Source organism: Cheilinus undulatus, linkage group 18, assembly GCF_018320785.1.
Source record: "Cheilinus undulatus linkage group 18, ASM1832078v1, whole genome shotgun sequence".
Lineage (NCBI taxonomy): Eukaryota > Metazoa > Chordata > Actinopteri > Labriformes > Labridae > Cheilinus > Cheilinus undulatus.
The window spans coordinates 43,884,228-43,905,119 of NC_054882.1; the positions used below are offsets into that span (position 1 = coordinate 43,884,228).

At 34.6% G+C, this 20,892-nt stretch overlaps 1 protein-coding gene across 1 annotated transcript in view; it reads left to right on the forward strand.

Moving 5' to 3' along the window:
• Positions 1-428: 428 nt before the first annotated feature.
• The window catches only part of gabra2a (gamma-aminobutyric acid type A receptor subunit alpha2a), a 57,615-nt gene continuing 37,151 nt past the window's right edge, over positions 429-20,892 (forward strand). Inside the window, exons 1-2 of the mRNA XM_041812777.1 lie at positions 429-527; positions 18,580-18,692. Coding sequence (XP_041668711.1) covers positions 460-527; positions 18,580-18,692 — 181 coding nt within the window. The 5' untranslated portion in view covers positions 429-459. The remainder of the gene's footprint in view (positions 528-18,579; positions 18,693-20,892) is intronic.

Sequence of the window (20,892 nt, forward strand, 5' to 3'; positions counted from 1 at the left end):
TGTGTGTGTGTGTGTGCTGAACTGAACTGTGGGGGATTCCCTGCTGGAGGAGCTGACACAATGGACGGACAGTAACCACGGAGCTGCTCTCATTCCAGCGACAGCCGTCCTCTTCCTCACCGTCTTCATCCTCACAGCCTCTCTCGGAAACCCCGGGGACACCTGTAGGTGTCAGGTAGGCAGCATCCATCGGTGATTGATCGGACACGTTGTTCACCATCCAACAGAAGCTCTTTGTCTGGACTCTGGAGGAGCGGGACTAGACTCCGGAGGAGAGGGACTGGCTCCGAGGACTCGTGGATCAACTGCTTGGATAAAAACCAGGAGGGCACCCTGATGTTTGTGTCTTTGTGCGGACAGCTGCCTCCCTGCTGGATCCTGATCCTACAGCCGCTCTAAGGCGCTTTGTGTCGATCTTCTGTGTCATTACGCGCAGTGAAAGCGTTTCCCGCTTCAGCGATGAGAGGACGATGGAGCTCCCGGTTCATGCCCGTGCTGGTCTCGTTGATCGTTCTGTGGCAGACCCGGTAAGTTTTCAGGCATTTTCTGTCTTTCATTGAACCAGAATCAGAGAACAGAGCACCGATCATGGAGGAAACGGCGCGCACAGCAGCGCACACGGCGCTCCGTTACCACAGAAACACATTCATCTATAAAATAAGCTGCAGAATCAGAGACATAATAGACGGACACCTCCTTTAATACACGGACACCTCCTTTAAAGTTACTCATAAAGGTTAAAATCAGGATTTACTGTAGAGCATCCCTCCTCTCTCCTCGCTCTGTGCGCTCACAGCCACACCAGAGCTCACTGACAAATCTAACAGTTTCAGGATTACTCTGCTGTTAAAGCTCATCACAGGTGGGTCTGCCTTTAAAGCTGCCACATTTAAGTTCCACAAGCTCCCTGGGAAATTCGGCTTTTAAATAACAAAGCCAATAAACGATCCATGAAAATAAAATCAACTTCAGGATTTGGCACAAAATCCTCTCCACCCAAAGAGCCGAACCAGAGTGGGAGGAACACACGCCAGGTCTAAAACTTCAAATCCATAATTTATGTTATCCTGATACAGCCTAGATGATTAAGACGATTCATGGAGCAGGGTTAGGATCAATCACTACAGAGCAAAACAGTTTCACTATTAAAGGAGAATTATAAGGCTTCAAAATACCAAACATGATCAAACATGATCAACCATGATCAAACATGATCAAACAAACATGATCAAACATTATTAAACATGATCAAACAAACATGATCAAACATGATCAACCATGATCAAACATGATCAAACAAACATGATCAAACATTATTAAACATGATCAAACAAACATGATCAAACATGATCAACCATGATCAAACATGATCAAACATGAACAAACAAACATGATCAAACATGATCAAACATGATTAAACATGATCAAACAAACATGATCAAACATTATTAAACATGATCAAACAAACATGATCAAACATGATCAACCATGATCAAACATGATGAAACATGATCAAACAAACATGATCAACCACGATTAAACATGATCAAACATGATCAAACATGATCAACCATGATCAAACATGATCAAACATGATCAAACAAACATGATCAAACATTATTAAACATGATCAAACAAACATGATCAAACATTATTAAACATGATCAAACAAACATGATCAACCATGATCAACCATGATCAAACATGATCAAACATGATCAAACAAACATGATCAAACATTATTAAACATGATCAAACAAACATGATCAACCATGATCAACCATGATCAAACATGATCAAACATGATCAAACAAACATGATCAAACATTATTAAACATGATCAAACAAACATGATCAAACATGATCAACCATGATCAAACATGATCAAACATGATCAACCATGATCAAACATGATCAAACAAACATGATCAAACATTATTAAACATGATCAAACAAACATGATCAACCATGATCAAACAAACATGATCAAACATTATTAAACATGATCAAACAAACATGATCAACCATGATCAACCATGATCAAACATGATCAAACATGATCAAACAAACATGATCAAACATTATTAAACATGATCAAACAAACATGATCAAACATGATCAACCATGATCAAACATGATCAAACATGATCAACCATGATCAAACATGATCAAACAAACATGATCAAACATTATTAAACATGATCAAACAAACATGATCAACCATGATCAACCATGATCAAACATGATCAAACATGATCAAACAAACATGATCAAACATTATTAAACATGATCAAACAAACATGATCAAACATGATCAACCATGATCAAACATGATCAAACATGATCAACCATGATCAAACATGATCAAACAAACATGATCAAACATTATTAAACATGATCAAACAAACATGATCAAACATGATCAAACATGAACAAACATGATCAAACATGATCAAACATGATCAAACATGAACAAACATGATTAAACATGATCAAACATGATCAAACATGAACAAACATGATCAAACATGATCAAACATTACAAACATGATCAAACATGAACAAACATGATCAAACATGATCAAACATGAACAAATAAACATGATCAAACATGATCAAATGTGAACAACCATGATCAAACATGATCAAACATGATCAAATGTGAACAAACATGATCAAACATGATCAAACATGAACAAACATGAACAAACATGAACAAACAAACATGATCAAACATGAACAAACATGAAAAAACATGAACAAACATGATCAAACAAACATGAACAAACAAACATGAACAAACATGAACAAACAAACATGATCAAACATGATCAAACATGAACAAACATGATCAAACATGAACAAACATGATCAAACGTGAACAAACATGAACAAACAAACATGATCAAACATGATTAAACATGATCAAACAAACATGATCAAACATGATCAAACAAACATGATCAAACAAACATGATCAAACATGATCAAACATGAACAAACAAACATGATCAAACATGAACAAACATGATCAAACATGAACAAACATGATCAAACAAACATGATCAAACATGAACAAACAAACATGATCAAACATGAACAAACATGAACAAACAAACATGATCAAACATGAACAAACGTGAACAAACATGAACAAACAAACATGATCAAACATGATCAAACATGAACAAACATGATCAAACATGATCAAACAAACATGATCAAACAAACATGATCAAACATGATCAAACATGAACAAACAAACATGATCAAACATGATCAACCATGATTAAACATGAACAAACATGATCAAACATGATCAAACATTAACAAACATGATCAAACATGATCAAACAAACATGATCAAACAAACATGATCAAACATGATCAAACATGATCAACCATGATCAAACATGATCAAACAAACATGATCAAACAAACATGATTAAACATGATCAAACAAACATGATCAAACAAACATGATCAAACATGATTAAACATGAACAAACATGATCAAACATGAACAAACATGATCAAACATGATCAAACAAACATGATCAAACAAACATGATCAAACATGATCAAACATGATCAACCAAGATCAAACATGATCAAATATGAATAAACAAACATGATCAAACATGATCAAACATGATCAAACAAACATGATCAAACATGATCAAACATGACCAAACATGAACAAACATGATTAAACATGTTCAAACATGATCAAACATGATCAAACATGAACAAACATGATTAAACATGATCAAACATGATTAAACATGATTAAACAAACATGATCAAACATGATCAAACATGATTAAACATGATTAAACATGATCAAACATGATCAAACATGATTGAACATGATTAAACAAACATGATCAAACATGATCAAACATGATTAAACATGATCAAACATGATTAATCAAACATGATCAAACATGATCAAACATGATTAAACATGATCAAACATGATCAAACATGATCGAACATGATTAAACAAACATGATCAAACATGATCAAACATGATTAAACATGATTAAACATGATCAAACATGATCAAACATGAACAAACATGATTAAATATGAACAAACATGATCAAACATGAACAAACATGATCAAACAAACATGATCAAACATGATTAAACATGAACAAACATGATCAAACATAAACAAACATGATCAAACATGATTAAACATGAACAAACATGATCAAACATGATCAAACATGAACAAACATGATCAAACATGATTAAACATGAACAAACATGATCAAACATGAACAAACATGATCAAACATGATCAAACATGATCAACCATGATCAAACATGATCAAACATGATCAAACCAACATGATCAAACATGAACAAACATGAACAAACATGATCAAACATGATCAAACATGATCAAACATGAACAAACATGATCAAACATGAACAAACATGAACAAACATGATCAAACATGATCAACCATGATCAAACAAACATGATCAAACATGATCAACCATGATCAACCATGATCAAACATGATCAAACATGAACAAACAAACATGATCAAACATGAACAAACATGAACAAACAAACATGATCAAACATGATCAAACATGAAAAAAAATGATCAAACATGAACAAACATGAACAAACATGATCAACCATGATCAAACATGATCAACCATGATCAAACATGATCAAACATGATCAAACATGGACAAACATGATCAAACATGATCAAACATGATCAAACAAACATGATCAAACATGATCAAACATGATCAAACATGAACAAACATGATCAAACATGATCAAACGTGATCAAACGTGATCAAACAAACATGATCAAACATGATCAAACAAACATGATCAAACATGATCAAACATGATCAACCATGATCAAACATGATCAAACATGAACAAACATGATCAAACATGAACAAACAAACATGATCAAACATGATCAAACATGAACAAACATGAACAAACAAACATGATCAAACATGATCAAACATGAACAAACATGATCAAACATGATCAAACATGATCAAACAAACATGATCAAACGTGATCAAACAAACATGATCAAACATGATCAAACAAACATGATCAAACATGATCAAACATGATCAACCATGATCAAACATGATCAAACATGAACAAACATGATCAAACATGATTAAACATGAACAAACATGATCAAACATGATTAAACATGAACAAACATGATCAAACATGAACAAACATGATCAAACATGATCAAACAAACATGATCAAACAAACATGATCAAACATGATCAAACATGATCAACCAAGATCAAACATGATCAAATATGAATAAACAAACATGATCAAACATGATCAAACATGATCAAACAAACATGATCAAACATGATCAAACATGACCAAACATGAACAAACATGATTAAACATGTTCAAACATGATCAAACATGATCAAACATGAACAAACATGATTAAACATGATCAAACATGATTAAACATGATTAAACAAACATGATCAAACATGATCAAACATGATTAAACATGATTAAACATGATCAAACATGATCAAACATGATTGAACATGATTAAACAAACATGATCAAACATGATCAAACATGATTAAACATGATCAAACATGATTAATCAAACATGATCAAACATGATCAAACATGATTAAACATGATCAAACATGATCAAACATGATCGAACATGATTAAACAAACATGATCAAACATGATCAAACATGATTAAACATGATTAAACATGATCAAACATGATCAAACATGAACAAACATGATTAAACATGAACAAACATGATCAAACATGAACAAACATGATCAAACAAACATGATCAAACATGATTAAACATGAACAAACATGATCAAACATAAACAAACATGATCAAACATGATTAAACATGAACAAACATGATCAAACATGAACAAACATGATCAAACATGATCAAACATGATCAACCATGATCAAACATGATCAAACATGATCAAACCAACATGATCAAACATGAACAAACATGAACAAACATGATCAAACATGATCAAACATGATCAAACATGAACAAACATGATCAAACATGAACAAACATGAACAAACATGATCAAACATGATCAACCATGATCAAACAAACATGATCAAACATGATCAACCATGATCAACCATGATCAAACATGATCAAACATGAACAAACAAACATGATCAAACATGAACAAACATGAACAAACAAACATGATCAAACATGATCAAACATGAAAAAACATGATCAAACATGAACAAACATGAACAAACATGATCAACCATGATCAAACATGATCAACCATGATCAAACATGATCAAACATGATCAAACATGGACAAACATGATCAAACATGATCAAACATGATCAAACAAACATGATCAAACATGATCAAACATGAACAAACATGATCAAACATGATCAAACATGATCAAACATGATCAAACGTGATCAAACAAACATGATCAAACATGATCAAACAAACATGATCAAACATGATCAAACATGATCAACCATGATCAAACATGATCAAACATGAACAAACATGATCAAACATGAACAAACAAACATGATCAAACATGATCAAACATGAACAAACATGAACAAACAAACATGATCAAACATGATCAAACATGAACAAACATGATCAAACATGATCAAACATGATCAAACAAACATGATCAAACGTGATCAAACAAACATGATCAAACATGATCAAACAAACATGATCAAACATGATCAAACATGATCAACCATGATCAAACATGATCAAACATGAACAAACATGATCAAACATGAACAAACAAACATGATCAAACATGATCAAACATGAACAAACATGAACAAACAAACATGATCAAACATGATCAAACATGAACAAACATGAACAAACAAACATGATCAAACATGAACAAACATGATCAAACATGAACAAACATGATTAAACATGTTCAAACATGATCAAACATGAACAAACATGATCAAACATGATCAAACATGAACAAACATGATTAAACATGATCAAACATGATCAAACATGAACAAACATGAACAAACATGATCAAACATGAACAAACATGAACAAACATGATCAAACATGATCAAACATGATCAAACATGAATTAACATGATCAACCATGATTAAACATGATCAAACATGAACAAACATGAACAAACATGATCAAACATGATCAAACATGAACAAACATGATCAAACATGATCAAACATTACAAACATGATCAAACATGAACAAACATGATCAAACATGATCAAACATGAACAAACATGATCAAACATGATCAAACAAACATGATCAAACATGATCAAACATGATCAACCATGATCAAACATGATCAAACAAACATGATCAAACAAACATGATTAAACATGATCAAACAAACATGATCAAACAAACATGATCAAACATGATTAAACATGAACAAACATGATCAAACATGATCAAACATGAACAAACATGATCAAACATGATCAAACAAACATGATCAAACATGATCAAACATGAACAAACATGATCAAACATGATCAAACAAACATGATCAAACAAACTTGATTAAACATGATCAAACATGATCAAACATGATTAAACATGAACAAACATGATCAAACATGAACAAACATGATCAAACATGATCAAACAAACATGATCAAACAAACATGATCAAACATGATCAAACATGATCAACCATGATCAAACATGATCAAACATGCATAAACAAACATGATCAAACATGATCAAACATGATCAAACAAACATGATCAAACATGATTAAACATGAACAAACATGAACAAACATGATTAAACATGTTCAAACATGATCAAACATGATCAAACATGAACAAACATGATTAAACATGATCAAACATGATTAAACATGATTAAACAAACATGATCAAACATGATCAAACATGATTAAACATGATTAAACATGATCAAACATGATCAAACATGATTAAACATGATTAAACAAACATGATCAAACATGATCAAACATGATTAAACATGATCAAACATGATTAATGAAACATGATCAAACATCATCAAACATGATTAAACATGATCAAACATGATCAAACATGATCGAACATGATTAAACAAACATGATCAAACATGATCAAACATGATTAAACATGATTAAACATGATCAAACATGATCAAACATGAACAAACATGATTAAACATGAACAAACATGATCAAACATGAACAAACATGATCAAACAAACATGATCAAACATGATTAAACATGAACAAACATGATCAAACATGATCAAACATGATCAAACATGATTAAACATGAACAAACATGATCAAACATGATCAAACATGATCAAACAAACATGATCAAACATTATTAAACATGATCAAACAAACATGATCAAACATGATCAAACATGAACAAACATGATCAAACATGATTAAACATGAACAAACATGATCAAACATAATCAAACATGAACAAACATGATCAAACATGATCAAACATGATCAACCATGATCAAACATGATCAAACATGATCAAACCAACATGATCAAACATGAACAAACATGAACAAACATGATCAAACATGATCAAACATGATCAAACATGAACAAACATGATCAAACATGAACAAACATGAACAAACATGATCAAACATGATCAACCATGATCAAACAAACATGATCAAACATGATCAACCATGATCAAACATGATCAAACATGAACAAACAAACATGATCAAACATGATTAAACATGATCAAACATGATCAAACAAACATGATCAAACATGATTAAACATGAACAAACATGATCAAACATGATCAAACATGAACAAACATGATCAAACATGATCAAACATGATCAACCATGATCAAACATGATCAAACATGATCAAACCAACATGATCAAACATGAACAAACATGAACAAACAAACATGATCAAACATGATCAAACATGAAAAAACATGATCAAACATGAACAAACATGAACAAACATGATCAACCATGATCAAACATGATCAACCATGATCAAACATGATCAAACATGATCAAACATGGACAAACATGATCAAACATGATCAAACATGATCAAAAAAACATGATCAAACATGATCAACCATGATCAAACATGATCAGACATGAACAAACATGATCAAACATGATCAAACATGATCAAACAAACATGATCAAACATGATCAAACAAACATGATCAAACATTATCAAACAAACATGATCAAACATGATCAAACATGATCAACCATGATCAAACATGATCAAACATGAACAAACATGATCAAACATGAACAAACAAACATGATCAAACATGATCAAACATGAACAAACATGAACAAACAAACATGATCAAACATGATCAAACATGAACAAACATGATCAAACATGATCAAACATGATCAAACAAACATGATCAAACGTGATCAAACAAACATGATCAAACATGATCAAACAAACATGATCAAACATGATCAAACATGATCAACCATGATCAAACATGATCAAACATGAACAAACATGATCAAACATGAACAAACAAACATGATCAAACATGATCAAACATGAACAAACATGAACAAACAAACATGATCAAACATGATCAAACATGAACAAACATGAACAAACAAACATGATCAAACATGAACAAACATGATCAAATATGAACAAACGTGATTAAACATGATCAAACATGATCAAACATGAACAAACATGATCAAACATGAACAAACATGATCAAACATGATCAAACATGATCAAACATGAACAAACATGATCAAACATGAACAAACATGAACAAACATGATCAAACATGATCAAACATGATCAAACATGAATTAACATGATCAAACATGATTAAACATGATCAAACATGAACAAACATGATTAAACATGATCAAACATGATCAAACATGAACAAACATGATCAAACATGATCAAACAAACATGATCAAACATGATCAAACACGATCAAACAAACATGATCAAACATGATCAAACATTATCAAACATGATCAAATATGGACAACCATGATCAAACAAACATGATCAAACAAACATGATCAAACATGATCAAACATGAACAAACATGATCAAACAAACATAATCAAACATGATCAAACATGAACAAACATGATCAAACAAACATAATCAAACATGATCAAACATGATCAACCATGATCAAACATTATCAACCATGATCAAATATGGACAACCATGATCAAACAAACATGATCAAACAAACATGATCAAACATGATCAAACATGAACAAACATGAACAAACAAACATGATCAAACATGGTCAAACATGAAAAAACATGATCAAACATGATCAAACATGAACAACCATGATCAAACAAACATTATCAAACATGATCAAACAAACATGATCAAACATGATCAAACATGATCAAACATGATCAAATATGGACAACCATGATCAAACAAACATGATCAAACAAACATGATCAAACATGATCAAACATGAACAAACATGATCAAACAAACATGATCAAACATGAACAAACATGATCAAACAAACATGATCAAACATGATCAAATAGGAACAAACATGATCAAACAAACATGATCAAACATGATCAAACATGAACAAACATGATCAAACAAACATGATCAAACATGAAAAAACATGATCAAACATGATCAAACATGAACAAACATGATCAAACATGATCAAACATGAACAACCATGATCAAACAAACATGATCAAACATGATCAGACAAACATGATCAAACATGATCAAACATGAACAACGATGATCAAACAAACATGATCAAACATGATCAGACAAACATGATCAAACATAATCAAACATTATCAAACATGATCAAATATGGACAACCATGATCAAACAAACATGAACAAACAAACATGATCAAACATGATCAAACATGAACAAACATGATCAAACAAACATGATCAAACATGAACAAACATGATCAAACAAACATGATCAAACATGATCAAATATGATCAAACATGATCAAACAAACATGATCAAACATGATCAAACATGAACAAACAAACATGATCAAACATGAAAAAACATGAACAAACATGATCAAACATGAACAAACATGATCAAACATGATCAAACAAACATGATCAAACATGAACAAACATGATCAAACAAACATGATCAAACATGATCAAACATGATCAAACATGATCAAACAAACATGATCAAACATGAACAAACATGATCAAACAAACATGATCAAACATGATCAAACAAACATGATCAAACATGATCTAACATGAACAAACATGATCAAACAAACATGATCAAACATGATCAAACATGATCAAACAAACATGATCAAACATGATCAAACATGAATTAACATGATCAAACATGATTGAACATGATCAAACATGAACAAACATGATTAAACATGATCAAACATGATCAAACATGAACAAACATGATCAAACATGATCAAACAAACATGATCAAACATGATCAAACACGATCAAACAAACATGATCAAACATGATCAAACATTATCAAACATGATCAAATATGGACAACCATGATCAAACAAACATGATCAAACAAACATGGACAAACATGATCAAACATGAACAAACATGATCAAACAAACATAATCAAACATGATCAAACATGAACAAACATGATCAAACAAACATAATCAAACATGATCAAACATTATCAACCATGATCAAACATTATCAACCATGATCAAATATGGACAACCATGATCAAACAAACATGATCAAACAAACATGATCAAACATGATCAAACATGAACAAACATGATCAAACAAACATGATCAAACATGGTCAAACATGAAAAAACATGATCAAACATGATCAAACATGATCAAACAAACATGAACAAACATGATCAAACATGATCAAACATGAACAACCATGATCAAACAAACATTATCAAACATGATCAAACAAACATGATCAAACATGATCAAACATTATCAAACATGATCAAATATGGACAACCATGATCAAACAAACATGATCAAACAAACATGATCAAACATGATCAAACATGAACAAACATGATCAAACAAACATGATCAAACATGAACAAACATGATCAAACAAACATGATCAAACATGATCAAATATGAACAAACATGATCAAACAAACATGATCAAACATGATCAAACATGAACAAACATGATCAAACAAACATGATCAAACATGAAAAAACATGATCAAACATGATCAAACATGAACAAACATGATCAAACATGATCAAACATGAACAACCATGATCAAACAAACATGATCAAACATGATCAGACAAACATGATCAAACATGATCAAACATGAACAACGATGATCAAACAAACATGATCAAACATGATCAGACAAACATGATCAAACATGATCAAACATGAACAAACATGATCAAACAAACATGATCAAACATGAACAAACATGATCAAACAAACATGATCAAACATGATCAAATATGATCAAACATGATCAAACAAACATGATCAAACATGATCAAACATGAACAAACATGATCAAACATGAAAAAACATGAACAAACATGATCAAACATGATCAAACAAACATGATCAAACATGAACAAACATGATCAAACAAACATGATCAAACATGATCAAACATGATCAAACAAACATGATCAAACATGATCTAACATGAACAAACATGATCAAACAAACATGATCAAACATGATCAAACATGATCAAACAAACATGATCAAACATGATCAAACAAACATGATCAAACATGAACAAACATGATCAAACAAACATGATGAAACATGATCAAATATGATCAAACATGATCAAACAAACATGATCAAACATGATCAAACAAACATGATCAAACATGATCAAACATGAAAAAACATGATCAAACATGATCAAACATGAACAACCATGATCAAACAAACATGATCAAACATGATCAGACAAACATGATCAAACATGATCAGACAAACATGATCAAACATGATCAGACAAACATGATCAAACATGATCAAACAAACATGAATAAACATGATCAAATCTGATCAAACATGATCCCCCTGAGGAGATAAAACCTGCTGAGCATGCATGATTTTGATTCAGCGTTGTTTCCCATCATAACGACTACATTTAGGTTTTCTAGTGATCTACAGAAGGGAATGCATGGGGGGGTCTGTTATTTAGATCAGGGTTGTAGATCATGCAAAGAGCAGATTTGTGCCTTTAACTAATGAAAACCACATCAGAGGCACATTTGCTAAACGCAGCAGAATGAACTCTGATGGAAATATTCAACCACTCAAAAATAATTAAAGAAAAACATTTAAAATAACCTGATTCAACAGGAATAGAACAAAACAACTGAGAAGAACCTGCTCTTATGCACATCTGAAGAAATAAAGACATCACTGTGAGGAAAAAGCTCTGTTACTCTGAGATAAAGAGACGTAGAAGTTTCCAAACATCCCTGACGTCACGGCAGCTCTTTGAGAGACCTGGATCAGCTTCTGGATACGCTGGAACACGGTTATGAGGGTCATAGAGATGTCCCGTTCCAGTTTCTTCTCCCTGATTCCAGTCCTGATACTCAGAAAAATAACTTGCTCAGTGACAGTAGTTCCACCCAAGTAAGATGCGTTAACTTAGCCAGAAACGATTTTGTTGAGTGACCTGAATGTAAGTATGTTGGGTCAACATGATGCTTTTACCTTACAGTTACTAAATCACCACGGTTCAGGCCAACTACATTTGTTCCTGTAAAGCATCCTTGGGTTTCTTAAAGGGGTGCTCTTTAAAATCCAGATATTATTATTATTATTATTATTATTATTGTTATTATTGTTATTATTATTATTATTATTATTATTTGTTATTATTATTATTATTATTATTATTTTGTTATTATTATTATTATTATTATTATTATTATTGTTATTATTGTTATTATTATTATTATTATTATTATTATTATTATTTTGTTATTATTATTATTATTGTCATTATTATTATTATTATTTTGTTATTATTATTATTATTATTATTATTTTGTTATTATTATTATTATTATTATTTTGTTATTATTATTATTATTATTATTATTGAGGGTAAATGTAACACACTAACATCATTTTCTTGGGCCATTTAAACCTGTATGATATCGTGGTGAGCTGTGATGAGGAATGGTGCTGAATGAGTTTAACAAGTCCTCGTACCGTGAGCATGAGCAGCTAGCTTTTATTTAGCACCACAGATACAGACGCATACAGACAGGCTGCAGCATTAACCCCCTCACTCATGCTGTCAGACATGGAAAAACATTTCCCCCAAAAACATGAACCAATAAACTAAACATGCATAATTATAACTTTGCAATGAAACATGAACATTATAGAGCAGTAGAAGAGCGAGTTCCTTTGCACAAAACAATCCCAGAAGCCCCTGCTCCAGGCCACTGCTTCCTGATTGCCACAATATGATAATGAGGTGAGTCGACTTTGCCATGACCTTCGACCTATGACTTCCACTGATATAAAATAGACAAGGGAACTCCTAATCAAGAGGTGATTTGAAATGTTAACTCACTGGCATTAGGTTGTGTTCACATAAATTAGTCTAGTAGATTTTAAGTTGTTGCATGTTATGTTAAACCTACATGATCTGAAAGTGTTCAACCATAAAACTAGATTTTATATAGTAGAAGCTGCTTTTTGGGACACCCATGGGGGCTGCGACCCCCGCATTGAGAACCATTGCATTAAATTACTAAGAAAGAGGATTATGGCCACCATAAAAGAAAGGATGGTCTGGGATTCAACGTTTACCCAACTCTGAGAAAAATATTCAGAATTTTAATGTTAAAGTCAGAATTCATCGATTAAAAACAGAAATCTAAGATTAATGTCAGTGTCCTGGAAAAACATTAGAATTAAGACAAGAACTCACAATTGAAATAATAATAATAGTAATAATAATAATAATAATAATAATAATATAGTAACAATAATAATAATATTAATATAATAATAATAATAATAATAATAATAATAATAATAATAATAATAATCATTCTACATGGCCACCTCCCCTCACAGAAAGAAACACTTTTGTTGAGTGTGTGCTTCTCTGATCCATAATTGAATTCCTGCAACATATTGTTGTTTAAATATTCACCAGGTTTCAGAGAGTTTTGGATGCTGAAAATATCCTGAGGCTGGACCTTCAGACCTCTTTTTACTGCTTGTGTCTCTCTCTGTTTAATGGCTGAGTAGGGCGAGCTCTGGACCCCCCCCCCCCCCCGGTCAGAAGCCTGTTACGGGGGGGTCAAAGGTTTAGAGAGAGCCCCCTTCCATGGCTAAGGGTGAGTAAATGTCCCCCCTTTAGATAAAGATGGCCAGTAGTTCTAAACTAATCCAACAAAATAAAACATGGAAGCCTTCAGCAACACTTCCTGGTTCTCCTCCCATTCAGGACTTTAAGAAGTTTAACATCTGAGATGTTGCCATTAAGGGGAGGAGCCTGGACCACTGAACTCACAGCTGATGTTAGCCACCATAGAGGAGGTCTGCTCCCATCTCAGACTGTTGGTGTCGGTCTGAGGAGGAGCATGGAGGCTCCAAACCTCACTCCAGTTTCATTGCTAATCAAATTCTGGTCTGGGAACTCCTCGGGGTGTGGACCTTCTCTCCGGATTCTTCTCTACAGCAGCTGAGAGGAGGATCAGGAGAGCCACGTTTATTTCCTTAGACGGGTGGAGTCAGGGGCGGAGTCAGTAACATTTAAAGCCACAGACACAGAAGCAGCTGGTTCTGATCAGGGCTGAAACAGAGAGGTTTTTAGACATGCAGACTTCAATACTGGAGTGTTTTTACAGAAACAAACTTCACAGACATGTTTTAGTGACCTCTGACACTGATATAAACTTGACTTAAAGGGTTAAATATGTGACCTTTAAGGCGTTGCATGTAATAATTTTTCTTAATAAAATGTGCTTCTATCATATTTTGGGGGTTTTTAATCAATCAGTGATAATAAAGAAAACATTTATTTGTTCTTAAATTGAAAATACTTTAGTATAGATCAAACGTGTTCATATTTAACAGTGAAAAAACGGTCAAAATGAAGCCTTCACTGATGACGCTGTAGACAAGCAGTGGTTCTCAACTGGTGGGTCGGGACCCAAAAGTGGGTCCCAGAGCAGTCTTCAGTGGGTGGTGCCTAGGTGTCTCCTAAAGTCCTGATTGGACATGCATCCATACCTTTAATTTTACTGTGAAACGGGGCCAGTTTAAACGTTTTAGCAGTATTTTAACTCACTGATCTCTTCTGCAGTAAATGGCTATTTTCCCATGATTCATTTCACAAGTTCTCTGGAAAATTGGCAAACATCGACACATAATGATGGAGAAGAGGGTATAAAATGTGTCAGCTTTGTCCTTTTTCTTTTTGATATCAATCATGCTCCACACTGGAACATATTCTATGAACTAAACGTGCGCTGTTCTGGAAACTTGGGTCAGGATCTGTTGGTAGACAGACCGGTGGGTCCTGAGGCCGGACCAGTAGAGAACCACTGTTTAAACCAGTGAGCGTGTTAACTGGTGACTTCAGGTGAGCGTGTCGGTGGTTGTTGTAGTTGGAACATTTTCTGTTGTGTCTCCAGTCAGTATGAAGTTTTCAGTAACTCCTGTTCCTGACGTGAAGCCAGACCACATCCTGATGGTCTCAGAGTCTGCTGACTGATGTGTGTGTATGATGGGCTCAGCAGCAGGCCGCATGACCTCAGTGAAGCACAGGAAGCAGAAACGTCGGGTCAGGCATCCTCTTACCTGGGATCAATCCACTGTTGGTCTTAACACTTTTATTTTGGGTCAACAGGACTGGCTGGTAGCTCGGGACTCCATAGACGGTGCAGACAAACGCAGCATTGTAACCATTACTGGCACTAGCGCTGCTAATGCTAACAGCACAGCCAACAGGACGGCCCGCTCACCACCTGTGAGGAAAACACCTGCACCAGGTCTACAGTTAAAGATTCACCCAGACTGTAAAGTTAGTTTAGAAATACTCATTCTTGGAATGAATGAACATTAATGTATACAACTCTGACGTGAATCCATTTTTACTGGAACCTCTGGTGCTGGATTTATTTATTTATTTATTTATTTATTGAACTCCACTGTGGCTGCAGGAAGACACTGACTGCTCAACCAGAGTGTGCTGAACATGTTGAACTTTAAACAGGGAGACGCTGGTTTATGGTCATGCAGACAGTTAGTATGTTGGTGTGGTTTCACTCTATAACCCAGAGTTTAGAGTTACAGTAACGTCCTGGTTGACTGATTTTAGTGAACGGTGGTCACAGAGCACCAGACCAGCAGATGGTTTCAGCCTGTAGGGGGCAGTCTAAATCTATGGCGTCATAATACCGTCAAAATTCATGAGCAAATATGAGATCCAGAGGAGCCGCGTGCCCGAGTCAAACATTCGCACAAGCAAATTACTTTTGCGAGAGCTTTCACAGCGCTCGTGTGCAGAGTATCTCTACCTCAGCCAATCATGAAAGACGAGGACCAACCAATTACATTTAGGGATACGATGAAGACTGGGTCCGCCCACTTACTGCCAAAAAGAAAATCTGCTCACAAGCGAGCAGGTGGAGGTTTGGCGAGCAGAAGAGCGATGACTGTAGTTGTGTGTTCTCTCAGATTCTGAGTGTGCTAAAGGCATGATTTCCATCTCTCAGACCGACATAGCTCGACTGGGTAGAGATGCTCTGTGCGTGAGCGCTGTGAAAGCTCATATAAAGCTCATGATCTCATATTTGCTCTCAAATTTTGACAGTATTGTGCCGCCATATAAATCTCCATAAACAGAGGTTGTCATCAGAGAGAGTGGTGCAGATAGTCACTCTTAACTAAACTAGGGGAGAAACTACAGAGAAAGGCCCTCCACTGAAACAGACCCACCATCCTGGCTTCAGGCCTGGTTTGGCTTCTTTTCCACAAGCTGACGGCTCCATCTGTCTGAAAGCTCTGCTAAGAGAATATTTGTATTTTCAAAATGTTGAAATATTCCTTTAAAAGGATGAGATTTAACACAACACTCCTCAATGTTTCTAAGAGAGGATATTCTTTATCTCAGGCAGTCTCTGAAGAAAATAGACATTTATAACGGTTAAACCATCATTAATAAAACAAATCTGAAACTTTAAATGGACCTCACATGAGCGTGTTCTACTCACAGTAAAAACTGAAACCAGTTTGATGCTGGAGGGTGAAGGAGCTTCACCATCAGCTGTGATGAACAACATGTGCCCCAGGGTTTGGACTGAAGATGTGCATCATAATGTGACAGGCAGGGATGTGGTGCATGCTCCATCCTCCAGGATTAATAGGAACCTGCTTTATTATTGTAGGAGGAGATTACTAACATGTGTCACCACCTACCCTTCTTCAGTCTATTTCTGTGGCTGATGTGGGATTTTCTCTGTCTTTGAAGGTAACATACTCTTGTTTTTATTTAGGTCCCAAGCAGTTTCCAACAAGACCAGTAACTCCAAAGACATCGCCACCTTCACAAAGATCCTGGACAGTCTGCTGGACGGATACGACAACAGGCTGAGACCGGGTCTTGGAGGTAAGACACGTGAACACAAGTGTTTGTTAAATCCCCGACCTAGAGGAACCTGGGGAGAACTTCATGTGTGACCCTGCTCATCTCACTCCCAAGAACGCCAGTGAAACGAGTCAGAACCACAGCAGGCATGATTTTAATCTGCCCTGATGATGGTAGCACGAACACAACAGACATGAATAAAGAGGCTACAGTAGCACGACCACAACAGACATGAATAAAGAGGCTACAGTAGCACGAACACAACAGACATGAATAAAGAGGCTACAGTAGCACGACCACAACAGACATGAATAAAGAGGCTACAGTAGCACGACCACAACAGACATGAATAAAGAGGCTACAGTAGCACAAACACAACAGACATGAATAAAGAGGCTACAGTAGCACGAACACAACAGACATGAATAAAGAGGCTACAGTAGCACAAACACAACAGACATGAATAAAGAGGCTACAGTAGCACAAACACAACAGACATGAATAAAGAGGCTACAGTAGCACGAACACAACAGACATGAATAAAGAGGCTACAGTAGCACGAACACAACAGAGATGAATAAAGAGGCTACAGTAGCACGAACACAACAGAGATGAATAAAGAGGCTACAGTAGCACGAACACAACAGACATGAATAAAGAGGTTACAGTAGCACGAACACAACAGACATGAATAAAGAGGCTACAGTAGCACGAACACAACAGACATGAATAAAGAGGCTACAGTAGCACGAACACAACAGACATGAATAAAGAGGCTACAGTAGCACAAACACAACAGACATGAATAAAGAGGCTACAGTAGCACAAACACAACAGACATGAATAAAGAGGCTACAGTAGCACAACACAACAGACATGAATAAAGAGGCTACAGTAGCACAACCGCAACAGAGATGAATAAAGAGGCTACAGTAGCACAAACACAATAGACATGAATAAAGAGGCTACAGTAGCACAACCGCAAAAAAGATGAAGAAAGAGGCTACAGTAGCACAAACACAACAGAGATGAATAAAGAGGCTACAGTAGCACGAACACAACAGACATGAATAAAGAGGCTACAGTAGCACAAACACAACAGAGATGAATAAAGAGGCTACAGTAGCACAAACACAACAGACATGAATAGAGAGGCTACAGTAGCACAAACACAACAGAGATGAATAAAGAGGCTACAGTAGCACAAACACAACAGACATGAATAAAGAGGCTACAGTAGCACAAACACAACAGACATGAATAAAGAGGCTACAGTAGCACAAACACAACAGAGATGAATAAAAAGGCTACAGTAGCACGAACACAACAGACATGAATAAAGAGGCTACAGTAGCACAAACACAACAGACATGAATAAAGAGGCTACAGTAGCACAAACACAACAGACATGAATAAAGAGGCTACAGTAGCACAAATGCAATAGAGATGAAAAAAGAGGCTACAGTAGCACAACACAATAGACATGAATAAAGAGGCTACAGTAGCACGAACACAACAGACATGAATAAAGAGGCTACAGTAGCACGAACACAACAGACATGAATAAAGAGGCTACAGTAGCACAAACACAACAGAGATGAATAAAGAGGCTACAGTAGCACAAACACAACAAAGTTGAATCAAGAGGCTACAGTAGCACATACACAACAGAGATGAATAAAGAGGCTACAGTAGCACAAACACAACAGAGATGAATAAAGAGGCTACAGTAGCACATACATAACAGAGATGAATAAAGAGGCCACAGTAGCACAACCGCAACAGAGATGAATAAAGAGGCTACAGTAGCACAACCGCAACAGAGATGAATCAAGAGGCTACAGTAGCACAAATGCAACAGACATGAAAAAAGAGGCTACAGTAGCACAACACAATAGACATGAATAAAGAGGCTACAGTAGCACGAACACAACAGACATGAATTAAGAGGCTACAGTAGCACGAACACAACAGAAATGAAAAAAGAGGCTACAGTAGCACATACACAATAGACATGAAAAAAGAGGCTACAGTAGCACAAACACAACAGAGGTGAATAAAGAGGCTACAGTAGCACAACCGCAAAAAAGATGAAGAAAGAGGCTACAGTAGCACAAACACAACAGACATGAATAAAGAGGCTACAGTAGCACAAACACAGCAGAGATGAATCAAGAGGCTACAGTAGCACAGCGGCAACAGAGATGAATAAAGAGGCTAC